The sequence below is a fragment of the Falco punctatus genome, assembly GCF_963210335.1.
Source record: "Falco punctatus genome assembly, chromosome: 9".
Lineage (NCBI taxonomy): Eukaryota > Metazoa > Chordata > Aves > Falconiformes > Falconidae > Falco > Falco punctatus.
In genome coordinates this window covers 35919295-35947293 of record NC_137589.1, presented here as the reverse complement: position 1 = coordinate 35947293, position 27999 = coordinate 35919295, and the positions used below count along the sequence as shown (strand labels likewise).

Genomic DNA, 27999 nt, shown 5'->3' with positions numbered 1-27999 from the left:
GCAGGAGGGGGGGGGGGTGCCGGGCAGCGTCTGTAAATACCGGGGGCCAGATTGAGGACCCTGGGGGGTTGTATCCAGCCCGCGGGCCATAGTTTGAGGACCCCTGATCTATACAGCTCCACATAACTGTAACAAATCATAAAAATACTTTCATTTCATTTTTTGTACTATATTTTTACCCACAATGCAGTTTAGACAGTAAATGATGAAAACAGTAAAAGTTCATTACGCATAGCACCTTTTATACTAAAGATATCCCAAAATATTTTATGGTGTTATTAATTACTCCATTAATCGATGGTTAATTAATTAATCAGATACTTAATTATTATTAGATATGAGAGCTTGACACATTCCAGTTGCTCCCTCACATAAAGAGCAACTCCACCACCTCTCCCTGCTGGCCTGTCTTACCTAAAAAGTACAGAGCCAGCCAGGACAGCATCCCAGTCATAGCAGCTCTCCCACGATGTCTCTGCAATTGCAATGAGCTCACGGCCCTGTGACCCCACACAGATCTCTAATTCTTCCCATTCACTCCCCGTGCTGCATGCACTGGTGTAGGGGTGTTTCAGAGAGCTAACTGAGCATGCAGGTTTCCCAGGAGGGGTGCAAGAGGGTTCACCATAGTCACACACACCCTTGAGGTGGTTGGCCTCCTGGTACTCATCTTGGGAGGCAGCTACCAATCTCTTCATACACAATTATAATTCACAGAAGATACCTAAAGGATGTACAACTTCAGTGAAGCAGAGAGCTCTGCCTAATGCAGTCCTGTGATTCAACAGTGCAAATGAAGTCAGGTGCAAATGAAAGAGCTGGCACTGAGCAAACATTCCTTCCCCTCTTTCCAAAGACTGCAGAAGTATGCTGAAGAAGTTTCACAGCTTCGAGAAAAATTTACTTTCATACTCAGGATACATTCTGGTTGGACAAAACTTTGAGAAAGATTTGCCTGGGCCTATTCTTAAATTGCACATCCCAAATCTCTGGAAGGCTCTAAAGCTAGATTTTATTAGAATATAAATTAGTAGAACTAATTTAAGAGGAAATTCAAAGTGAGAGTAGAAATTAAAAGGGATTATAAAGATGACTATCTAATACATCCTGCTGCTGTCTTTCTTACTTGCCTTCCTCCTCACCTTTTCAATCTATACTTCAGGAGACTCTTCCCCCACACATACTGAGCAGCTCTCAGGGAAAATATCACACCCCTCTCCTCCAGAAAGCTTCACTTTTTACAGACTGCAGCAGGCAGAACAGCTGTCCTTCCCACTTCCAAGCCCCGTGCTGAACATAACCCTAAACCATAATCTATGCCAATACATCGTAAGTGCACATAAGCAAGCTCAACAGTTACACAGTACATCACACCGTATTTCTGAATTCATATGCCATTCAGCCTAGATGGTTTAGCCTGGGAATAAATACAACATTTAAAGTAAAATTTAGTTGTAAGAGTACGACCTGTTCTGAATAGTTAAATGTACAAAGAATAAAATGTGTAATAGCTAAATGTAGCTATTATTGTAAGCTATTTAAAGTACACTCAGTATATCCTGTTGATACATATTGCTGTGTACATTTACAATCAGGAATTTAGGGAAGACTGAGATTTTACTCCATGTATTTGTTTCTACTGCAAACCTTTAAAAAGCCACCATAAGTATTTTTACCCTTTACATAAACATGAGACTTTTCATAAGTGCTTCTGTTTATAAAGGCACACAGAGAACAGATTAATTAGGAAATAAATTTGGATCACATATAAAGAGAACCTAAAAAAATTCTCACTGCATTTATATTGTAGCATAAGACAATGAAGAAAGCACAAAGATAACAAATTCTAAACATAATCCAACTGCCACATGCGTAACACCTGATAAAACAATCTTTCAATTTTCATCCGGTTGACCTATAGAAACAAGACTAAAACTGTTTTCAAAATCTGGTGAACACTGAAAACGTATTTGTTTATTTTCAAACAACAACACTTCCACAAGAGGTAGCAATCAAAATATCATAAATAGCCATTAGCATCCAAAAATTAAGTATACAAACTTACAGAATTGTTTCAGTAAATTATAGAACAAAATGTATGATTCTTTAGAAGTATCATTGATGCACTCTATGGTTCATTAAAGTGACTCTCATTTTTCTTTAATAATTTAAAAAATCTAGAATATGAATCCCACCTTTTTCTCAAAACGTATTTCCTCTATTTAAACTTAACTCTCAACACATTTTAAATTTACAAAGTGTCAATTAGCTATTACGATTTTTGCAAAGAGACTAGGTAGTTAACTATCTTGAACACTGCATAGATTACTCTCTTAACTATGGAAAACATGTTAATGACCTTACAGAATGAGCACTGCCTTCTTCTCTTTTTCAAAATGTTAACTGAAAAAGAATTTACCTGAAAAACACCTTTTTTTTTAACAATTTCTTGCTTTTCTACATATCCCTTTGGGAAATATGCAGAAGACAGCTTCACCTTAGTTTTGGATTGTTTCAGGAAAATCCTAACATCCAACATTTCATTTTTTTATGCCATCAATATCTTCCATGTTTACATTTTCCCACTTAACATGTTTGAAATATATATTATTTAAAAAAAAAATGTTCAGAGTTTCCCTACACCAATGGGCAGGGGAAGGAGATGGAACTACCATCACACTACAACAGCAATAATCTCTTCCTACTTTGTGCTGGTACAAATGACTATAAAATGCTTAGTGTGTTGTTGGCTCAGCTTTGCAGCCCTGAACTTCATCTCAAATCTGATACAAGATACAGGTAACTCAAGTGGCAGACAGACAGAATTTAAACAGCCACACACTAGAGTATAATCTACAACCTCCCTGAACTTTTACCTCTGAAGTTTCACAGGAAGATTTCTTGGGGAAATAGAAATCCCCTACCCAAACTCAGAGCCCACAGCTCAGAGCTTAAATCCACCCTCACCACCACCACCACCACCACACCTCCTAATATTTGGGATCCACAGCTGGATATTTTTGAGCCAAAAGTTCTCCAAGAGTCAGCCCAGTGCATCGTAAGCACAACTACTACAAACATCAGCCACCAAGTCACGGCAGCATAGCCTCCTCTTCAGAGCTTTCACCAGGAAAACATGGTGGGGGGTGCCTTCTTTCTGATAGTATTGAACCCAGCTCCTCCTATTTTTGCCTAGCAGGGTGTGTGCCCCATCATCTTAGTGTAGGCAAGGGAGAAGCAGCAGAAGGATTCACACCAGCAAAGGAAAAAAAGATTAAATTTGCACATGGAAAGAAAGAGAGCAGAGGAAGTGAAATGACACAGGCACTCAGCAGGGGGAGGAGAGTCCTACAGTCTGATTTCTGTTTCCAGGAATGTTGCGTCATTTTGTATTAAAAAATCATTGAATGAAATAGAAAAAGAACGTTGGGAGACCACAATACCATCCTGACATCATCAACGGTCAAATATAACAAGGACATCTGGTTATTCTTTTCACATCTCTACTTTGATTTTTTCAAAACCCTTGACTGCCTTCACAAGGAGTCATTAAAATCGATTCAAAATGTCAGTAATGAGCACATATGAGAACACAACAATAATTAGGCAAAGAAAGCCATTTAATTAAATGAAGAAAATAAATTTCAAAGCAATCGTTTAATCCTAGTATTGCTGTTAATTTTCAAGAAACTGTTCTCTTTTTTTAATGAAGGCCCATGACTTTTAATATGGTTAATATAGCTTAATATGAGAGTTTTATATTAATATCCAACAAGGAACAGACCTATTCCCATACGCAAGCTTTTGTATTAAAATAAAATTTTGCTATTTCTAAAATGTCAGAATGTTCCCAAAAGAACAAAGGCCAGACAGAAGTCTTGATTTGAAATTCTACTTCAGTATTTCTGAGTGTTACCACAACTCTCTGAGAACATATAATTACATTGGTAATTATTTTTAAAATATGTTTTTTAAAAATTTAGTGTGATTAGTATGAATCAGTGACAGAGTTATATACAAAATGCTGTGTTAAAGAGGAATATTATGACTGTAAAATGAACCACTACAATCAAGGGTGCCTGTGAATTATTTTTGGGTGAGTGCTCACTTAATGGGCAGCTATTCAACACTTTGTTCTATGTTCAGTACTCAGTGTTGGGCCCATGCCTCATTTACTACATACTACAAAAACCCTTTTCTAAAGACAGAATTAATTTCTAATGTGGCTTTCTATAGTATTCATCACTATCATTTTCTAAGTTCTTCAAAAAAGTTAATGAATTTGTTACAACATTACTGTCAGTTGAGCAGGCATTATTAGTCCCATTTTATAGGGCAGGAAATGAAACGAAGAGACCAAGGACAAAAACATCCATTAATCATGACTAGCCAATCTGAAATACCTAGAGTTAGATTTTTTTTATATTTTGAATTATATAACACTACATATGATCGTTCTTATTTTGCAGTTCCTTCCATCATTCATTGTAATTCTTTCCCCTTTTACAACAAAACAGGACAGGAACATACATTAATCTTTCCATTACATTATCACTGATTCGTCCCCTACAAATTCATTCAGTGCATTGTAGAGGGAAAGTTCATTGGGAAATAGTATGTAGCCATGTTATTAAAAGTTGTACAATCATGCCCTAATAAAACTCAAATGCAAAATGCTTGTTCCAGCAACCTTAATTCTTCTACTTGCTTGGCACTCACTGCCTAAATACTATATTTCAATAAAGGGGTTTTATTAAGTAATTTTAAAAATCAGGCTGGAGTAAATTCTAGAGAAGCACTTTACTTTTCAGCTGGCTTCTCCCTTTCCCCAAATCTTTCCAGTAGAGCATCCCAGTTTACTACATCTTTCAGCTGAGAAGGAAGAATGAACCCAAGTTCCCAGAAAGGGAGCGAGAGCACAAACAACTGGACACATTCATGGGTTTCCTAACTTTGGCCACTGGCCATTCTCCCACATCCTGTCACATGGCTTCTTAAAACACATTTCTGAAAAAGAACAACATGGCAAAAGATTTTCACACACATACAGAATTACTGAGAAATATGCCTAGCATTTTGGCTTCAAAAGTTAAAATTTAGCGAAAGTTCTAAGTCAAAAGTACTGTAATACATGTCAGACAGCCATACAAACAGAGCATGCAACCAAACCCATTCACAACACAGTCTCATTCCCAACTACAACCTAATTATCACATTTTATAAGTGTTAGGTAAAGGTCACAATCTTTACCTGATCAACGACTAAAGTGTTTTTCACTTTTTTTCCAGATAACAATAATAATTTCTATTTTGTGAATAGAAACCTCATAAAATAGTGCTGTTCTATATTTATTTCTTGAAATCAAGGTTGTAAGAACCTCCCTCGTGGTTGCAATATCAGACCCATCACAATCAGTCTTCCCACATTTTTCTATTTAAGAAACTCTCTATTCAGGCTGATTCTAAAATTCCTGCTCTTACCTCTTCATTGCACAGGCAGTTTGTCTTTTTGCTGCTCTTTCTAGAGATTGTTCTCTATTTTCAGTAAGAGATAGTTGAGAATCCTACTCATATTCCTCTATACTAGCAAAAATCACGTTGCTTTTGAAAACGAGTTCCATTATCAAATGCTATACATCATATTCATTTGTGACCAAAATAAATTCTCCTTGTATTACATCAAATTTAGGGGCTTACCACCAGACCTATTTTCAGTCAAGATAATTATTTTGAACTTTCAGTGTAGCTGCCTGATTCATTCCTCTGTTGTCTGTATCTAGCAGTCATCCACTGCCTCATTTGCATTGTTATATTGAAATACGTTGGCATCTGACATTACTTTTCCATTGTGACAACACAAAAAGTCATTTACTGTGAAGTCTACATTATTAACTAGCCAAACTTGCATTTTTGCTTAAATGTAACAAGAGCAGAATGAGCTTCAAAATACTCCAGCATTTACTATTTATGTGCTTTTTTCCATGTAAAGAAAGAGCATGTGAGAATCAATTTCACATAAGTTCAAAGTTTTTAGAAAACATATAGCAACAACATTTCATTAGTTTTCTTTCTGTACTCAAAAAAAAAAAAAAAAAAAACATATTAGGCTAAAAAGCCCACAAAAAGACATAGCGATTAGTGTCATAATCAGCAAATTGGTTAACCAATTCTTTTTTTAAACCTAAATCTTTTATGGAATTTTCAGCTGCTTTTTTGAAAGGTCTAACAAGTGGTCAATTTTGATGCTAAGGGAGGTCCAGATACAGAAAAATCTGACCTGTGTTGAAGTTTTATTCATCCAAACATGATTAATAATCTAGGCTTGATCTATATTGACTAAACTTTCCGAAGACAGATGTGCTCACAGGACGGATAAGTAACCCTTGATTCTCTCTACTGACTACAGAAAGACCTAGAAGGCTAATTTAAGGCTGGACACATAAGTTTTAAAAAGCTATTTAGGGGAGAGACATCTCATTGTAACTGTCAGAAGTAAATATCTAGATCTGCCAATGTTATGGTAAACAAAGGAAGACTTGTTGCTGAGGTCTAAAAAACGAGGAACATACATAATTACCTGGGTTCTTTTTAGCACACAGTCTGAAGATGATGCTACTGAAGCTGTTGAACATGGACCATAATCAGACCTCTTTTTTTTTTTTTTTTTTTTCATAGATATATCACCAAACTCTTAACCTAAACAACTGCAACCACAGATGGGGGTTCTGTGAACCGCTGCAGACCCTTTTCAAGATCTGCCCAGGACCACGGTCTATACACAGAATTTGGAAATCAACAAGAGAATTATGAACCAAATATTAGCACAAGAAGCAAGAATAAAGAAAAGTGAATGCATTGATTGGCAGTTATTTAAACATCAATGTTAGAAAAACAGTTTAGACATCTCCGATGATGGAGCATTTTAAAGCTTATGGCATTACAATAAGCTAAAAATATAAATCTTATTACTTGATAGTAAGGAATGCTCAGTAAATGAACTTTTGTTTTGTCACAATGGACAGTCTTTGTAATATCTTAATTCTTGAAGTGTTGGAAAAGTACAAACAAAACCAATTTAAAAAAATCTCATTAAAATATTATGGTAGAAATTCGAATTTATCTCTCCATGAAATTTTCTTCATAATGATCTAGATGCTTTACCAGCTTTACAACACTCAATATTACAACTTTAATATGCAGCATCATTTTGCAATATACTAGCACAAATACTCACTAACCTGATTCTAATTTTTTTCTTTAGTTATATAGCCTATGCACACTGAAAAGATCTCTGATCTGCTTGTTCTGACAACTGAACTGGCACATCTAAGAAACAACATTATTGTTCGAGTTCATGTGTTGTTGCCAAAGAGGGGTGTTACTTGCCATATAATGTACGAAAGTAGTCAAGTTTTAATGTTATTTTAAATCTTGCTCTTATACTGTTCAGTTTATTGTACAAACCCTATGAAGTACTTTGTTTCCTTTTAGAAATGAATTTATTTTTATTTCTAAAACGGATCAATGCCCATAATATGAACATGGCAAAAGTATAAATACTATTTTTATTTTTTTTAATGTTTCTATGCATATATATGCTCAAGTTTTCGTATAAATTCAGAATACTCAGAAGTTACTCACACAATAACGTCTACATAGAATATTAGCAGAGTTTTTATCCTGGTTCTTGAATAATTCAACACAGATATCAGCAATTAAAGAAACAACCTGTGGTTGATCAGGCCTTAGGAGGAGACAGAACATGTGCTTCATAAATTGGCTACAAATATACACAAATAAGTAGGTACTCATGTAATATCTCAACATTTTCAAAATTCTTTTCCTTCCTTTTTTCTCATTATTTAGTTGAACTTTGCTTAAGAAACCTTAAATCTACAGTCCAAATGTCAGAACTTACCCCATGTTGCTTGACTCTACATGATTTGTACAAAACACACAATGTAAATTGAAGTTGAGATGTTTCAACTTTGCTGAAATTCTTTGCTGCTTCTCAAACAATTTTAACATGTCAGTTCTGAGAACAAAAATCTCTCATAGCAAATAAATCCAGAACACTTTCAGCAAAATTGTACTTCATACTGGACAGAAACGATGCATATCGTACACCTCACTGTGCAGTCTCCTCTATTTTAAAGTCATGAATTGCAGCAGGTATTTTTATTGTAAAAAAATATAATATGCTAAATCACAGTACTTGCACATTGGAGAGCAGAAAACCTTTTGCATTACATCTTTGAAAGGAAGACATAACACAAGCACCTTTTCATTAGGTATATTTAAAGTAAAATCTGATTATTTAAATAATAACATTCTCACTGCTTTTTGCTCATGCTAAGAATTGAGTGCCAGTTCAGCAGAAAACACTGAGGGAATGTTAAAATTCCAAACATTCACAAATGAGATTACATATCTGTAATATTGCCTAATCCAGCCTACACAGTCTTTAAAACAGATAGGAGGAAATACCTCAAACCTTAGTATAGAATAAAGTACAGACTGACAAACTTGAGAAAGAAAAAAACCCCAGATTGTTTTCCCTGCTTCCTACAAATTTAGCTTGTAGGGCTGGCAGTTAAGTATATAAAATAATAAACCATTTGGTTTAACTAAGCAAATGGAAATAACAGAGGAAGCAAAGTGGAGCTCAAAAGGCTGTTTTTCTCAGCCCCAGCAGAGTCACCCACTCTTCAGAGATTTATTCTTTGCCTGAGAGAGGGAACGTTGGCCACCATGGCAGGGCTCACTGAGGCTTTTCTGAAAGTGACTTGGAAAACTCAATTTCCACCTCAAACAGCTGCCAGACATTAAAAGAAATATTCTATTTTCCTAGCACTATTTTTACTATAAGCCAGGAACTAGATACAGCTGTGCTTTCATTAATTCACGACATTTTTTGGCCATGGAAAGAAAAGTACTGTTAACTGAAATGCACAAATAGAATAAATCGCTTCCTTTGACTGGTGGGTTTTTTGGGGTTTTTTTCCCCAGATGATTAGCTTAATACAGAACAATTGATAGATACCAATACTGTTTGTTAGATATCAGGCACAAACTATTTGGCAATGCTTTTCTAAGAACTGAATTATCATGTAACAAGGAACACTAAACTGTAGCAAACACTGACAGTCTGTTTGTCCTTGGTGTTTGAAAAACACTGATTGTTCATATCATCTATACCTGAACTTCACAGACCATATATTTTGGTAGATGATCCTTGCCAATGAACATGAAGCGACATATTTGAATGACGTAGTTGTACATTGTTTTCCCTAGATTAATTTCATTTTTCTCTTTCCAACTTCTACTGTTCATTCTTACAATGACCTCTCTTCAACTTCTCTTTCATTAGTCATTCCTAATGCCATGGAAGGATCTAACAGTTTAAAATCTCTCTAGACATACTTTCACAAAAATGTATTTCTACTCAACACGAGTAGAATTCTAAAATTCTTATTTCATTGACACAAAAAAAAAAAAAAAAAGTGAGATTTTTGCCCTTTGAAGATTTTTCTTCCTACATTGTGCATTCCTTGTCAATTTTCCAAAATTATTCTGATGGCTGTGGCTTTTCCTTAAGGGTGTACCCCAGTAAAGCATGTTTATTTACCCATAACATAAAAAGACAAATCAAATACATATATACTACTTCTCTACCAGTGTATCTTCATACTCCTTGACAGATAAATTTTTCAACTTTCCCTTAATGTCTTGTTTGTTATTGTATCTATTTTGCTAATGTATACTGCCGCTTTTTGACCTCACCAAGTTTTCTCTTCCATTTCATGTCAGCACTACGCTTTATGTCAAGTGACTAGCAAATTACACTTTACTGTCAATGGGTTATATTTCTGGAACATTTTAAAATAATATTCACAATTCAAGCTAGGAAAATATGACAATAAATTAATATCAAGGACTCATAGGCTACTTTACAATATGCTGAAATTGAGCTGGGTTAGCCAGTCAGAAAGTTGAACTTAACAATGTCCACATTTAACCTAATATAAGATTTCTTAAAGTTTATATAATCCAAGGTTTTGTCATCATCTCAGATAGAAATTACTCTCAATTTATTTAAATGATCCTACAGAGCCTTCACTCAAACCCTCTGCAATGGCTTTGCAACACTAATTCTAAAGCTGGAGACATTACTGACTGCTCTTTTGACTGTTACAGATATGTGTGCTGAGATTAGGTGGTTCAGGACCCAAGACACCGAAATAGCGTACCTTGCAATAACGAGACAGTTGTATCAGGTGTTCAGCCTGTAATAATGGCAGAGGCTAAACTAGCCTTAAGTGCTTCATATTTGTCAGTGGAGAAAAGTAACCCAGCTGACACCACATAATGTGCTAGTTTGTCCAAGAACTCCCAGTCAAAGGAACGAACACAAGTTCTCCCACAAACCATAAGCCATGCACTTATTGAAGTCAGAGGGATTTTTTTCCTATTTCAATGGGTTCAAGATTTCATTACAGATCTTTCCTTGAAGTTCTACTGATCAAGACTTCTCTCTTTTCCCTGGGTAGCCAGCACGAGAATCAATGCAGCTGTAAAACCATCACAAAGGTTTTCCGTTCACTGTCAGAAGGTAAAGGGATGCTGATGGATCCTTTCCTATTCTATTTGACTCTTCCAACTAACTCCAGAGTTGGGGACCTCTAAGGCCTCCCAGGTGTCTGAGGAGTGACAGCTGCTGTGTTTGTGGACATGTTAGGGAAACAAACACATACACAGCATGTTGTATATACAGCACAAGGATTCAAAAAGTATTAATCCCTGTGAACCCCAGCTCAATATACAGACAAGATAAAATATTGCATATATATATATAGATTTGCATTGCTTGCTTTCTCATTTAAAAGACTGCTTTACACATAGGCTAGAGTCCCCTAAAAAGCAAAGTATTTCTCCAATCCATCGAGTCTGTCTCTTGCCTCATCATGTTTTTCCAAATTCCTATTTCTATAAATAATCATAATTTAAACTGTTTTAAATTTTCTACTAATAGGTATTTTACTATAATACTACATATTTCTTTATAAAATAAATAATACAAAAAATATTTGGGACCTGTGGAACAGTCTGTCAGGCGATGAAGGGCCCTATTTCAGACTTTTATTTGCATATGTTATGACGTATGTTTACCTATTATTTTCTTTTCCTTAGCAGTTAGAAAGCTCGTTTGTCCAGGGCAGTGGACATCTTTTGACTTAGGATAGTATACCTAAATGAACAGTCACTAAAACGACTTAGTCTATTTTGTAAAAAGTTATTAAATAGTATCTGCAAAGGGATGCCAGCCAGTAAAATCACTGATACATCAGCAAAATCTATCAGAGAAAGCAAATAATCCTCATTTCAAAAATGAAGTGTTCTTTTTAAACAAAGAAAATCCATAATACATATATTAAAAAAAAAAAAAAGTAACTACATACTTGGAAAGATTCTCCAATTCACAGTAAAGTCTGAAAATGATTGGCAGCACAACTGTTTCTTTAGCCTGCCCAAAAAAGCTGCAAGCCAACCTAGCATTTGGCAAATGAGTATGCAGAGCCTGGGGTGAGATCATAATGCCTTATTAGGAGCTTCAGATTCTTGGTGTGGTAATTGTTTTAATTCTCTGGGAGGCGACAGTTGGTTTGTGTGGGTATTTTAGCTCAGGGCAAAGACTCTGTTTGTCTGTTGCTCTTTACACGTTCTGAGTTAGTAGGTTTGTTGAGCCTAATCTTTTCTCAGACCATCCTAGAATTGTCTAATTTAAACTGTAATCTGTTCCACTAGACTCTCTAAACACTAAGAAGATTTCTTTTTAAACACAATTTATTTGTATAAGCCCATATATTCAAAAGGCAATATGAGTCATTATTGTTACTGTATTTATAAAAAAAAAAATTTAGTCTGTATCAATCAGTGTTAGACTTAATCAGTGGAACTCATTATATTAAGTTAAGCGTGACAGTTTTACAGTTATAATGTGTATTTAGTTTAAATTAATGCTGTCCAAAAAGGAAACATGAATTTTACAAATCAGTAGTGAAGCATCTAACTGCTGATATACAACTCACAATTCGGCTAAAACAAACACCTTTTCAATAGCTACAATTTATTGTTTATACCCTTTAAGTTTCAACATAATTTTTAAATATCTGGAAAATCTCTGTTAACAGTTTTATTAAAAGTGCTACTTGCTGTTTATCTTCTAAAAGACTCTCCTTGGAATGTTCTTGAGTGTAATTTTTCTCTAAGTATAGCAAGTCTGCCACCTAGTGCTATATGGCTTCCTCTAGTACACATTTTATTTGATAATTATTTTTTTATATTTCTAAATAAAAGATGCCATGCTTTTCAGTCCCTGGATGTGTATACATGCATATTTGCCTACACACACTCAGAGTGCTTAAAAATTGTGTTATCTCCTTGCTAACACGTTATGTTACATGTTTCAACAGCCATTAAACCATATTTGTGTTTCTTGACTAACATGCAACCATCTTATAACTGTGCTCTTCTGCTGCGAGATCTGAAAATCTCACAGTGATTATAAAATTTATGCAATTTTTTTTATGAAGAAAAAAAAAAAGATACTATGTCAGTACAGTATAAGGAATATTGGGGAAACCAAGGTGTCTTTGGTCCAGTGCAGCTCTATACACACTTATCTGGTGGGGAACGTGGTCACAGTGTGGTACCCCCAGCATCGAAGACATGCACACCTTGGAATGGACTCTGAGCTAAATGCTGCTGAGGTGACCTGCTTGGAATACAGGGGTGATAACTCTTCAGCAGTGGCACCCTACATGGAGACAAAAGCTGGGGAATGATAAGGAAAAGGAAGCATAAACAGATTCCATTCACACAAAAAAAAAAAAAAATCCATGCAGCTGAGCTGGAGCAGACCAAGAGATTTATGGTAGATCCCAGCGTGAACTCACAAACTGAGAGCGACCAGAGGTAAGTTTCATTCCAGATCCAGCATCCATCTGCCCTGAGAACAATTCCTTTTACAGAGGTTGCTTATGTCCACTCTTCTGTGAAGATGACAAGTGGGTTTCTGCCCCTTCATTTTGCCGGACTATTGCAAGGCAGCTAAACCACAAGGGAAAATTTGGTGGAGTATTTGGAGAGATTTGCTGTAACAGTTTTATTTCCCCTTGTTATAGAATCATAGAATGGTTTGGGTTGGAAGGGACCTTAAAGGTCATCTAGTTCCAACCCCTTGCCACGGGCAAGGACCCCTGCCACCAGACCAGGTTGCTCCAAGCCCCGTCCAACCTGGCCTTCAACACTGCCAGGGATGGGGCACCCACAGCTTCTCTGGGCAGCCTGTTCCAGTACCTCACCACCCGCACAGTTTATGAAATTATAATCCTTGTAACATAGTAACTATTACTGAAAACTGGTTTGTATCAGAACTTTGACTATGAATAACCCCCCCAAGGTGGGGGAAGTATGTTCAAATAACAAGGAAACACTGGGTAGAATGGACTATCAGACCACGTCAATACATCAGATTAAGCCCAAACTGTATTTCGACAACATTACATAAGGATGTATTATCTGAGCCTTTTGCTCTGAGACGTTATTGAGCCAATGTTTCTAAAAAGTCATTAGAGCTAACGTGTTGTCATAAATTATCTGCTTTTAATAACCTGTCCTCTATCAAACCATCTTTCCAATTACATCTATTAAAAATAAAAAGTCAGAAAAAAATATAAAATAACACCTATAAAGGAGTAACAGGGCCTTTAGTCCAAAGCCTGGATAACAAAAAGTAATTAAGACTTCTTTTCTTAATTTTTATGAAGCGAGATGAATTTTAAATAAATGGGATATAAGAAACAAGTGTTGGCTTTTGTTTCAGGTACCACATATCATGCATAACAAAATAATTTAAAAGTTCTAGATTAAAATAAAAATTTATTGTAAGCAGTAAGAACTACAGGTAAGGACTAGCACTTTCCTTTCCTTTGCCCTTTTTGAAGTCCTGGTGTACCAGCAGTAATGGGGCTAATGCAACTCCAGGACTGGACTAGAACACTTACGAGGCTCTACAGCCAGAACCAAAATTTCCTTCTTCCTTTGCAGCGCTCCCTGCACAGATACCAAACGTTATCTCGAGAGTTTTTACTGAATATACACTTCATGCTTTCTCACCAATTTTGGGCATGAAAGTATCATTCTTCATCTTCCTGAGTTGCTAACATACTGAGAGAATTGCTTATTGCTATCCTTTCTGCATGTATACCAAGGAAACAAGCAATAGTGTTATGAGCTATAATTATTTTATAGCTCAGGGTTTAAAATGGCACGGTAAAGCCATAAACCATTTATTCAGGTCAATCCCAAAAAAGTTGTTGCAAAATATTTAATAGCTCACAAACAATCACATATTTTTCCTGTGGTGTGTTTTAACTAGAAAAAAAAAGGCTAATAAAATCTATCCAATGACAATTTAAAAAAAAAAATCTATTAATATTTTCTTCCTACTGGTCATTTATGTTGTGGGGGTTTTAGTGAAAAACATCTAAGCAATGTTTTCTTTGGATTTTTCCTCCCTGCAAGTCCAACAGATTAACTAGGAAAGCTGAGTGGTGCCAGTGCTCTGTAGTATACTTGACCCTTAAGGTTTCTGCAGATGGGTCTACCATCTTCCTGTCACATGCTTCAGCCCAGAAGAACATTTGAAATAGTGGCTGGTGAGTCACTGTGTGAAGCCATCCACAAATGACATTCCATAAAACAGTGAGGTGAGAGAAAGATTAGAAAGAGCTGTGAAAGGAAACACAATGAACCTCAGAAAACAGATAACATAAAATTTGTTCATTCTTTTAGCCTCTTTTATGGATGTGTCTCCTCTTTTTAAAAAGCTGTAAATCCAAGAAATATCTACACCAGAGGCACATATTCTTGTGAATACGTGGAATAAATTATCAGCAAATAGGTTTTAATTCTATAAGAAGCTATAAATCATTCATCCCCTCCCTGTTTTAATTCTCTTGATAAATGACCCATCTCTTCTGACCTCCATTCACTCCTGGATCCTCTAATCCTTCTCAAAGGTCATGTTCTAATCTCTAAAAGTGGGCCTGCTCTACAGCACGGTAAACTCTGTTAATGTTACCCTGGATAAATAACGCACTCCTGAATGCAAAATGCAAGCTTTCCTTGATTTTTCTTTGAGTTCACAGATAGTCATGGACTGTCTGTCCAGACCAATGATAAGCACCAGATTAATCAAAATTGTTAATTTATTGAAATCTTATTGCATTGTGACTACGTTCTTGCTGTGCACTGCTGAAAAAATCTTCTGGAATGCCGAAAGCTTCATACTCTGAAGTGTGCTGCCCTGTAACCCACCAGTGTCTACTTTAAAAGAGCAACCAATCTGCAGCAACCAAGGGAGAAGCTAGTGGTTCTCTCGCTGCATTGTTGATGGTTAGTATCCAGAAATAATAAAATACTCTTATAAAGATTTTTTTAAAGGGTAAAAGAAACTAAGGTATGTAAACCCATGTGGATTTTTTTGACTACATTTTCTTAGCTGACTACTCGATTGGTCTTAGCTAGGAATTTTCTTAGTGTAATAGGCAGCTCTTGAGTGCTCAGTACATCTGGAAATTTTAACAACTATGCAGAAAAACAATATGATTTATACTTACAGTACTGATTTGTTTAAAGTTTTTATGTATCTGTATGTAGTAGTATTAGAATCTATCAGTTGTACTTCTTGTTTAAAATGTAGCATTGGAACCATGGCACTCAAAGTAATGTACTTAAAACAGATGTTTTGGAAAGCTTTTGACCTTAGAAAGATGGATAACGAGAAGAGGTTTATGAAGGAAAGTATCACAACCTTTCAGAACAAGTGATTGTTAGCAAGCCTATAATACACCCTCTGTGTAGTACAAAAATCATGAATTGTAAATTTAAACTCATTTTCTCTAGAACACTGGTTTCACTATTTCTCCATTTATGATGTAAAGCTGTGCGTCTGTATATAACCCTGGTCAATATCACAGAAATGGCATTTGTCCCAGTGATTCTTCCCAATCAGTCTAAAACCATCTGGTTTTGCTGCACGTTTCTTTGCACCCAGGAGCAGTGATTCCAACAGCAATGGATTTCTAATGCTGACGTGTGAAGAACTAATCCAGCGATCTGGATGCACACTTTGCTATCTAGGTGTCACTGCTATACATCATGCTGGCTGGGATACCGAAGAACAACAACAAATACAAATGCATTGTGATGAAATGTTATATTTATGGTTTGTGTACATGCATAAGTCAGCTGCACAATCATCTCTGGCTTCCATTCAGAATTCATTTATATGGATAGAATCAGCTTCTGATCATTCACAGAAAGGTTGGCTTCTACAGAAAGGGATAGAGATACAAAGCCTCCCTACCAGAAACACAGAGACCCAGTCCAGAAGCAGACTTGTACCCAGCCTGCAAGAATATTTATACGGAAAGACAAAACAGTGGCTTTTAATTTCATGAAGCTTTCTTTTGTATACATATTCTTTATATTATGTATAAGAAATCTTCCATAAGATTTCCTCTGATATTCCTAAACAATTGAACACTTTTGGCTCAAGAAATTCTTCTTCTTACAAAGTTCCTGGACTGCAAATTGTTGGATGTAAAGAGAGAGATATCACTGTATGTTTGTCCCCTTGCTATACTGGTCTCCTGGCATTCATATTCATCCACTACTGACGACAGGGTACTAGAACACAGAGAGAATCATACAGCTCCTTGTGCGTCCTTATACATTCAACATTTTTCTGCTTCTTGTATGTGAGTTTTGTTCTTATTCTCTCACTCAGAGATGTTTGTTCTCTCTGTTGTGCTTTTTCAATACAGTGAAGCCATGAAGAATGAAACTAAAATAATTTTAATAGAAGCAATGGACAACCATTTTCACACAGTCTGCATAATAAACTGTTGCATGCCCTGTCTATTATGCATTTCCTACTCTATTTTTATTAAGTTTTGGTATTTTAAAGTAGGAAAACTACTCATGTCCAGTGCTGCCATGTTTGGAGATGCCATATTAGAATTGAATCTGATGTTTAACAAACTGCCTCTGTTATCACTAGGATTTGATGGATTTGCTGCTATCTGTGTTTATCCTTTTGGCATGATATCTGCATTTAGAATAAATCCCTGCAAAGTTTCAGCATGTTACTTCCTACATAAATCTCATTCTTCCTGACCGTGCTAGACCTATCTGTAGTTTTCCTGTGTTTTCATTTGTGCTCAGATCACTTCAATCACAACAAGTTCCATGTACAGCATTAATATTCTGCTTACTTTCCTACATCATGATGAAAGGAAACAGGTAAGGAAGAAACAAAAACAATCTGTGCTATCCCACTGGCTAACTATGAATTTTAGCGTTTACTTGCTGTCTTAGCCTATTGATGTTCATACTAGTGCCTACATCACCACCAGTCCGTTTGCCCTTCCTAGGCTTGAGGATGGCAATGACAGGCAAGAGGGAGGAGAGGACTAGGCAAGACTAGGTAAGCTGGGCAGAGAGCTGACAGAGGTGAAAACAGCTGAACTTTCATAGGGCCGTGGGCATTCACAATATCACAAGCTGCAGAAAGTTCTTCTAAGGCAACAAGCATTCTCAGCCCACATTCTGCTGTTAAAGAGAAACTGAGGTCATCCACTATCATACAAAATCCACGCAGGATTGAATTCTAAGGTTTTGGCTTAGAAGAGCATCCCAATTTAGGGCAATACTTAAACAAGTGAAAAAAAAAGATAAAATTTGAACACTTAAACCTAGTCATTTTGAAGATGACTAAGCTCAAGCATGTGACTAAAAGTTTTTCTGAAGAAGATCCCAAACATACAGCAAACTACTAGTTGTATTCCTGTTTTCCTACCATTCACTGGCTTTGGATTCTAAGTCGTAGAAACAAATATGCCTAGATATTTTTTTTTCTCATAAACTTATGCTCCTCATAAGTATACAAAATTTGTTTCTCTTCAGTATTTTCCTCCCTCCTGAGCAATAACTACTCCTGTGCTGCAAAAAATAAGAATATTCTTCACTTCAGGGAGAAGTAAAGCAGCAATATAAGCGTCTAAAGAGAAAGTTTCTTACAGAGTAGTGAAATAATTGCTGGAAAATACCATCCAAATGCCTACCTTGTACAAAAGCAAAACATGTTCTTATAACAAATTATAGTCCATGCTGAGGCCATATTTTAGAATACTGATCTATATAAGAAATTAGACTATCTTTTTATGACAAATGTATCTTAATACATTATTTAGCAGGTAATGGATGGTGCTGATAAGCAATTGTCATTGAAATCTTAGGTCAGTCAGTTACCCACAAATAAACAAATCATTTCCCATCATGGTGCATCAGCCACTAGATATAAGAAATACAGAAGTCTATTATTTTCAATTAGCACAGACTCCTTATTACCTTCAGAAAACTGTGAAAATCATTTCTAGATGATATTGTGACTGAAAGTATTAAAAGTAGATTTATCATTCCAGAACAAGATCTTTAAAATATTTTGAAATCTGACAGAAGACAAACAGTAGTGAGTTAAAGGTGAAAGGATATCTTGAATATAGTACAATTTGTGGCCAACGTGATTTATAGACCCAACCTGCAACATGATAGCAAAAAAATAATGTTTTCCATGGAGACGACTAAGGTCTACAGATCTGACTACTGTCATCTCTTTTCTGTCTCTTAAATTGAATAATATTTATTTTTAAAGGACAAAAGAAATGTTAATAAACAAAATATCCATATCCATATAGCCTATATAGCACTCTCTTCATAGTATGAACTTCTCATATACTCATTATCTATAAATCTACAAAAACAATACAATTCATAGATAAAAAAAAATCTTCTAAATACTGAAATTTGTTTTGAAATAAAGAACATTTCTTATGCAACAAACAACAAATGGAATGGAATTTATTCATCAACAACATCTATATAACACAGTTTTAAGGAGTATTTTCAACTTGTTCTGTTTTATGTAAACTGTCAATGTCAACAGTATCTTCAAAATAAAATATTTTAAAACCATCTTCCAGTTTGAAGTATTACATTTGAATTTAAGTTGTCTGAGAGAAAAAAAAATATCAGAACAACCCACACAAATTTCTTTAATACCTGGTAAGAGGAATAGATGTTTTAGGCCTAGGGATATGTCAGCATCTGTAATATAGTATGTGTTTATTTTGTTGTGTAAAAAATATCTTGCAGATGCAAACCATTCAAGGTAGAAAATAAACATCAGTAAAGCAGAGAAATATTCATTTATTAGGTAAATGATGCCTTAAAGATACTCTAAAACAAAGCTTTTGTGTACTTTCTAAAATGAAATGCTAAAAAACAAGTCCAAAGATCAGAATGGATGCTATAAATATATTCAGAGATATGTCTTTATGTAAATTTAAGTTTGAGGTAGGGATGATGTTAGAAACAATAGACAAATGGATCCAATTGTCTGACATTGAGCAGTTATGTGCAAAAGTCACAAAAGGTAAAACAGTGTTCTCCAACGTCCCATACATTTTAATGATGATTAAAATTACTACTTAACATTGATATTGTAACAGCAAAATTGGCATAGCTCACTGAGGGATTTCTGCACATGGGTAATAAGCATTCTCATCCCTTCAGGTCTTTCAGTATGACTATCAAAAATTTAATGCTTTAAAGGAAATTTGCCAGAGGCACCTTTTGTACAACAACAAGAACATGGAGACAACACACAGTATCATTTTATGATACTCTGGAGAGCAGCTGTGTATCATGTCCCTGGGAGGCAGACTGGCTAAACCATTCAGAATGTTCCCAGAAAATCACACTGTTTAGCCCATTTGCATTTCCCCACCACAGATTCTTTTAAACAATGGCACAATTACTTATTCCTTTCATTCACATACATTGAGATACAGAGAACAACCCAATAGCTTGGTCAGTTCCTCTAACCTAGGCGTAAAGAATCAAATTTTAGTAGACTTCAATTTGCATTCTTGCGGACAAAGTAACAGAGAAGCCCAGCAGGGCATTTTATTCTTCAGTCAAAATGTCAGCGTGCCCAACTTCATAAAATCTTAAGAAAAATATTTTGGTTTTCCAAGGAAATGAAATTATCACATAATACGTAAACAGCATTTAAGTACTAAACATTAAAAATATAAGTACTCACAGTAGCATGTTCCCCTAAGTGGATTTCCAAGATACCTATTTTCAGAGTCACAGCTGCAGGGCAAAAAAAAAAGACAAAACCAAATATTCCCATTAAACACAATATAGTTTTAATAAAAATGCAGCTAGAATATTTATTCCAAATAGCATGAGTTTCATTACTAGTAGCAGAGATAGATGAAAATTATAAGTATTTGATATAGTTCTTAATTAAGGCATGCTGCTTTCTGTAGGTACCTCTTTCCTTATAAAAGGAACCTAGAGTGACTAGGTTCTCAAATAAGGCACTTCAGTCATGTGCTTAATGTCAGTGCCTGTTGTAGGACTTACAGCAGGTGGTATGCCCCCACTGAAGAGCAAAAGAGAGCCAGGCAGGGAAGCCAAGCACCAGGACCCTAATTGCCCACTCCACTTCAGTGACAGCTTACTGCCTCAGCTGGGTTTGACCTGGCCCTTTCCCAGTCAACAGCTGAGCATCCATCAGGGGGATCACTGACTGCAAAGTGTTCTCAAATATGTCTTCCTCTAACACACAAAGTCCTGAAACATTGCGAGACCAGGTTTTACACCTTCAAAACACCTTCCACTCTTCACACTGTCCCTTCAGCAAGGGAACATATGCTCTCCATCTCCAGCCTCACAAACACCACTCTGGTAGGCTGCAATACAACCTTTGTATTATTTCCAACTCTTTAAATGAAAAAAAAAAACCACAAACAGAACAACAACAAAAAAAGAAAACCCCAAAATATCCCTAAGCATAAAGTAACAGTTACATTTTCACAGCGCCACAGAGGACCTAGAGGTGACCCAAAGCTATGCCGTCTGCTCTGGAGAGCCTAGTCCTAAGTGACGTAGTTACAGCTGGACCATGGCAGCCGGCTCTGAGGCCAGCGATTGCAGCCATGCGTGCAGCACTATAAGCACAGCAGCATCTCAGCTACATCGCTCCTCTGAACTTCAGAGGCAATTGCTCCTCCTTACTGACCACCCAGGGCACTAGGTGAAATTTAGCCTGAATACAAAACACTGATGCTGCTGACAAGATATGTAAATGGTAAAAGCTGGAGAAATATCTTTCTTATTGAGACGATATACAGTTATTTGCAGAGACATGAAATATCCTACAGAATCTCACAGTGATCATATTGAGTTATATAACATTGCTTTAAAAAGGCCAAGTACTGTAACAGAAAATTATAATCCTGCTTTTGGTGTTCTTGGCTATTCCACAGAAGTCTCCAGCAAGATTATAATTTTCTATTAAATACACAGAATGATTCATAAACCAAAGAGAAATATTATCACTGCCTATTAAATTCCATAAAAATATTTTCCCAGAGGAAATCTGACTCATTTAATATCTTGGACTACATTTTCACTACTTTGTTCTAAGGAAGTTTAATCGCAAGGAGATTTTTTGTGTGTGTGTGTTATTTTATTTGTGAGTAATATTAACAAAACTCTAACTTAGATGTCATATCATTTAACAAGTTGCATACTGTAGACTAATATTTGCATTTCTGCTGGTCCCTTCCATTGTTTCCAACCGGTGGCTCTTAACATGCTTATTTTTATTAAAAAACAGGTCTACAAGAAGCTTAGTTTGCTCCTGACACAAAACATGAGGTTTTTTTCTTTTAAACTTGAAAATCTTTATGAAAAAATAAAGCTGTTTACATTCAGCTTCCCTTCTCCATTCAGCTACCCTTCTAATCAGATGAAAACATCTCCTGCAGATCAATAATAAGCAGAACCCAGGGATTTCCAACATCACATATACCTTTCTGGTATTTATAGTACAGAAAAAACACATGAATACATAAAAATATCTACAAAATCCATCTAAAACATCACAGGTTTCACTACTTAAAAGAATACACAAAAGAATGGTTAATATCAAAATTACTAGGTACAGAATATTTTGCAATATGAAAGTATTCATAAGTATTCATTCAAATCCAAATAATTATTAATTCCCTGACAATTATAGAAGTGACCTTCACGAATCTTGAAGAGAAAATGGCAATGCAATTTTACAGCCAGCCATTTCAATTGTTTCAGCATAATGCATGATGAAATGATAAAATATGCATAATAAAAAAAGAACAGTGAATTACACCACAGCAAAGTATTTTGATATATTATCATATATATTATACTTTCTGTATTGGGAGCCTCACAGAAGTCATTGTGCTCAAGGAGCTAGTGATCCTGGGCACGTCTGGTCTAACTGGTCCTTGTTCTCAGGCTCGAGAAGCCTGCCTGTAAGCATTAGTAGCTGCTGTAAGGGAGGGTGCTGGAAAGCTCCATGCCAGCCTGTGCTGAGCACCAGCGGGTGTTATCAAAGAGAACCTTCCAGCTTGTCAGGAGAAGATGCATGGGTTTGTTTTGCAGCAGATAAAAGGCACCACAGTATGGAAAGGAGGAAGCACCCCTCCATGGACAGAATCTGCTCAGCACACGGGGAAAATCCACGCTGGGTCCCCCACAGTGCTGCATGCATACAGGGCTCCCAGCAACTGAAGGGCCTTAAGATTAACCTGCTGTCTTCCTCTTTTTATTCCATCTTAAAACAGTTTACTATGCCATTTGGTGCCAGGCCTTATCGAGATACAAAAAGGACCCTGCACTGCCTCTCTTACACTTTCTCCTCTATCCCCCAGTGCAGAATCATTTCATGTTGTATATTAGGAATAGCACGTGGTGGAGTTCTTACTAGTTAGGTAAGCCTGCTTTAATTCAAATGAAAGATGCTATTTAAACAGTTTTCAGTGGAGTGAAGAAAGGAAACTAATAGGATTAGGAATACATCTAAAATTATTCACGTGAGTATGTATGCTAGGTTTTGAATAAATTTAGTTTTGTCTTTTAATCCTATCTCATTTCATTAAGCATATGTATTGCTCTGCATTAGTCACTAATTACAATTCCAATTACAAAATTTCATATTCACTGAATTGTTTCCTTATGAGCTTTACTCATTGTAGTAACTTTTGAACCTTTTCCAAAAGCCAGCACGCATTTGACCATATGTGAAGCATAATATATGCCTTGTATCTGTGAAACTGGAGCTATACACATTATTTTATGTGCCATAGGGCTATGATGATTTGCTTTAAGTGGTAATAATGAATGAGCAGTTCCACTCTGGCATTACTCCAAAGACACAGTTCCCATTTACAAGGACAAATGGAGGAAGGCTCCTACCAGGTTACGTACAAGTTCTACGGTTTGTTCCAATACAGAAGTATTCAATTCATCAAGCTCACTGACCTTCTGATGGCCTGCTATTAGCAGTTATTCTCCATCCTCTCCCTCAATTATCCTTTCAAAACTGAACCATTTTCTTTCACTTTCTCTTTTTCTCCCCAGATTTCCTGGGAGTTCAAAATAAAAGCTATGGACAAATGCATTAAAAAGTAACATTCTTATATTTATGACCAAGTTAATGAAAATTTCTGGATTTCTCTTTATAGACCATATATGTCTTCAAGAGTACATGTTTACATTATCACAGATCTGGGGTTCTTTTAATGAAGGAAAGGCTTTTTTGTAAAACAGAGATTGCAAATAAACCTCTGTTGAAGCTTAGCAAAGTGTATGATCTTGTGCACTGTATCTGCATCTTCCAAACTTAAGAAAGCTAAGGAATTGGCCGTAGAGGAATATAGACAGGTCAAATTTTGTCATGCTTACTGGTATCTCCATTAAGGAAGGGTATTCCAGCTTCTCACCTAAAGAAAATTGTCAGAACACCAACCTAGATAGACAGATATTCAGCTTTCTAGACTAGCGATTTGATCACGTGGAAACCTTCTAACAAACAGTTCATCTAACCTTTGATCATGAAGGCAGGATTTTTTACAGTTCTGCTGCCACCTCTAATCAGTAAATCTTTCCTTTCAATTAAGACTGAAGCAAAAAAAGAGGAACAGGGGAAGAGTAACCTAAGTAGGCCTCGTCTTTCCTCCAGTTGAGTTTCTTCTAGCCCAGGTGCAGGCTTATCAACTATACTGAGTAGATATCTACGACTCTTATATTTTGTCCTTGCAAATTAATACAGAACACTTCCACAGAGTCTGGGGAAGAGCTGTCATCTTTCTGACTTACAGCTGGTCACAAGCAGGCCTGGGATTTTGCCTAGGTTCTCAGCATTACATTTACAAGAGGTTCCTGATAAATACAGACTAATGGACTTAGCAGACTTCCTGGGCTCTGACTTGTGGCTTGCCCCAGCTTTTAGATGAATAACAATATCTTCTAGGACACTGCTCAACTTCAGCTCAGCTCTGTTCTAGCCTTTCATTCTGGCCCCTACATACAAGTGGTCTTGTTCCTGCTGTCCTCCACCACTGAGTCCTGCTTCTGATCAACTTGCAGCAGTTCCTGATCTGGCACAACCAGGCTCCTGTTTCCATTCCACTTTCCTGGAACCACAGCGGTATGATGCCATGGGGTTTTTTGAATAGTGGAATACTATTTAACATAACCATGGGACCCATAATATTACTTGGGACACCTCGTAACATTTGTAAACCTAAACTTAAGACTTCTTTAGTCACATGGTTAGGCATGGGCACCATAAGCCGACAATGAAGCATTACTACATACTACCATATATTACTACATCCTCAGCATTAAAAATGTGCCCATGGTGTTGTGACTGCAGATTTGCAGATACTTAAGAGATAGCTGATGAATCTTTTGTAATAAGTAGTAACTAATTAGTAACAACCCTGAGCTCAGCACAGATCCACACACAGGTATTTACCCTGCTTGTTGGTTATCCCTTCTTGAAAGTCATGCAAGACTTCTTATTCTTAAACTCCCTATCCAGCAATGAGGAAATTAGCTGACATATAAGCTTAACTACAGTCAATAACTGTACTTGTCTGCAATTCATAAAGTTTTGGAAGTGATGCCATAGAAACTGCAGATTTTCAGCTCATGAGTGGTGATTTGTGGGTGAAAGCACCAGCCTCACCTGTTCTTGGGTTATAAACTGATCCAGAACAGTGAGTGACTTGTACTTGGAATCCCAATTCACGTTTGTATCTGGAAGCAAGAGAACAAAAATCCCTAGGTCTTGACTTAGGTCTGCTTGGTTTCAATACTGTTTACACAGAACTGCCAAAGAACTGCCGCATCTTCTAATGATCAACAAGAATTAAAGAGATACGGTCAATAGCAATGAAAGGGAGTGACCTCATGACCAGCAGGGTTATGCCACACCAGCCTGCCTCACGTATTTGGAGTTCAAGCCTGTTCAGAAGATTCAGAGGCAGCATCATTCTCCCACAGAAGTACTAAGATTCAGGTGCAATAATTCAGCTCAGACAAAATATTTAACAAAAAACAGGTATTGTCAGCCAAGTTAGAGTGCTTTGTGACTTTCAGAGAATAGGTTTGTTTAATTGCTAACTATTACTGTATGTTTGCCCTGTTCCTATAATTTTTATTTTGCTGCAGTGAAATACAGAACCTAATAATCTATAAATGCAAATATATCTCTTTTATAGTTAAGGGTCTGCTTCTTGCCTGTTCTCCAATTTTTTTTTAAGCTACAATAAAGCAGCTTTGGTTTTAATGTAGAAATTGGACACTTTCACTTCTCTCAGTGCCAAGATCCTTCCAGTCATGAGCAACCTTTCTGCTTTAGAGATGAAGAATTATCAGCCTACCACTCAAGATAATGATAACCTAAAAGGGTAAAAGGTACTAGGATTTATATTTCCAGTTAGGACTTTTTAATAATGTGTGGAAATGAATTATTTGTTTCTTCTTGTAAGTGCATGTAATGATGTCTTGAGACAATGTTTTTTCTGCAGATAAATTTGTCTCTTCTTCACATAATTCATTAAAAAGGCCTGGCCTAGGCCAGCAATACTTTTTTCTTTTCTCTCTTTTTTTTTTTTATTCTAGGCTGATCTCACGAAAAAAAAAAAATCTAGCTTCATAAGCAAATTTTCCATTTCCAGATTTCCCTCATGCTATTCAAAACCTTCTTCCCTGCAAGATCAAAAATAATTAACATTGTAGGGGGTTTATATACCCTGTGAAGTAATGATATTTCAAATCACTAAATAAATTGTTCTACAGGAGAAAATAAACTTTCAAACAGGTGACAAACTTATCACATAATTACATAATTAAGAGAAATTTGTTGAGCGATAAAATAAGATTTTCTAATAAACTCTAGGTTACATTTTCATCTCTTCATCTGTACAAGATTGAGTAACCTATAGCCATCATTTGGAACTATCTGGACACAAAAAATCTTTGTTAATCGTCATGAATCAGAGACCAAGTGGATTTCACATGCCAATGACTTGGTGCTGCTTACTCTCAACCACAGAAATCTCACGTCCATGGCTTTACCCGTTACCTCTGGCAAGCTCCTTTCTCTGTGAATGGCCATGGTTTTGGCAGTGATGCACATAAACTTTTATACATGTAAAAGAGTGAACTTGGAAAAGCAGAATTGCCTCCTATCAGAAACTGTTCTTTTATAGTGCACATTTCTAATATTCATGTTTCTTCTCTTACATTTTGACCTGTTTCAGACATTTTTTGAGCCCTTAAAAAGCAAATGTTAGAAATATCCAAGACAACCCAAGATAAGATGCTACTGAACTGAACCACATCTCCAAGATCCATTAACATAGTTCTCTCAACTTTTTCCTTTTAACTAGAACAATTAGATAGAAGCAGTGGTAATCATACACAGTTTATGCATATTTATGCATATTACTGCTTAGACTGAAATGCAGCTCCTCCTAAATTCTCACTGCAAAAATCAGTGAATAGTTGACAAAATTTGCATAGCTTTCATTCTTTTAAAAGATAAATATTGATGAAATATGTTAAATGTTAACTTAATATCAACAACAGACTATTCATGAACCTGCATCCCTAAGCATAAGCAGCTTGTAAACAGCTTCTTATGGAAGCATTTTTAGTATAAAGTTCTCAGCAGAACACTGATTTTATTTTCACTAAGGTTTCATGGAAAAAATATTCATATAATCATGAAAACAAGTATAGGTCTTCAGTTAAAATGGCTAAATTTCTTAGTATTTCAACATCTCGCTGTTCAAATAGCACTGTTCACTGCATTTAAAAATTTATGTTCAGGAGTGTGAACTCTTCTGCCAGTAATTTCAAAATTGAAGATGTATACTAAAAATAAACACAATGAACATTAAAAATATTCCTTCATATGATCTTCTCTCATACTATTCACTGCTAGTTATGTTCTAGGAGTTTCCAAGAGAGTTTGTAATATTTTTGTTATTTGGAAACCAGTTCCAAAAACAGGAGAGGTAGCACTTCAGCAGCATTAAATATCCTGACAGGCCCTGACAGTAAGAGTGAATGTATTGTAAATGTCTACAGCAATCAGGTCAGATTAAAAAAAAAAATATATATATATATATGTGTGTGTGTGTGTGTGTTTGATGTGTATATATATGTGTGTGCGTGTATATATGTGTACATATATATATAAGTATATATATATATATATACACACATGCATTTAATCCCAAGTGGTTTACTGCATTCTTATTAATCAGCACTGAACTGTAAAAACATATTATTAGTAAGTGCATTTGTAGAAAGTATATTTAACTATTAAACAGCTTTTGTCTGTTTTCTAAAAAATATATATTAATATGACTATTATTGTCAAATTGAATTTTTAGACAGTCACTGAGGGAAATGACTGCAAAAAAAATACACAGGCACAATCTTAATGCAGAAAGGT

General features: G+C 35.9%; 1 protein-coding gene across 8 annotated transcripts in view; it reads right to left on the bottom strand.

Moving 5' to 3' along the window:
- The window catches only part of ATRNL1 (attractin like 1), a 570901-nt gene that overhangs the window by 349369 nt on the left and 193533 nt on the right, over positions 1-27999 (bottom strand). For 6 of the 8 annotated variants that reach the window (XR_013930596.1, XR_013930597.1, XM_080403249.1 and 3 more), the window contains exon 21: positions 20233-20285. The exons of 1 other annotated variant lie outside the window; for it this stretch is intronic. Coding sequence is in view for 5 of the 7 variants with exons in the window: in XM_080403249.1 (XP_080259375.1) it covers positions 20233-20285 (53 nt within the window). In the remaining 2 variants the exon portion in view is untranslated. Of the gene's footprint in view, positions 1-9; positions 14793-20232; positions 20286-27999 lie in introns of those variants that run through there. One more of the 8 variants, XM_080403253.1, reaches the window with a different exon arrangement.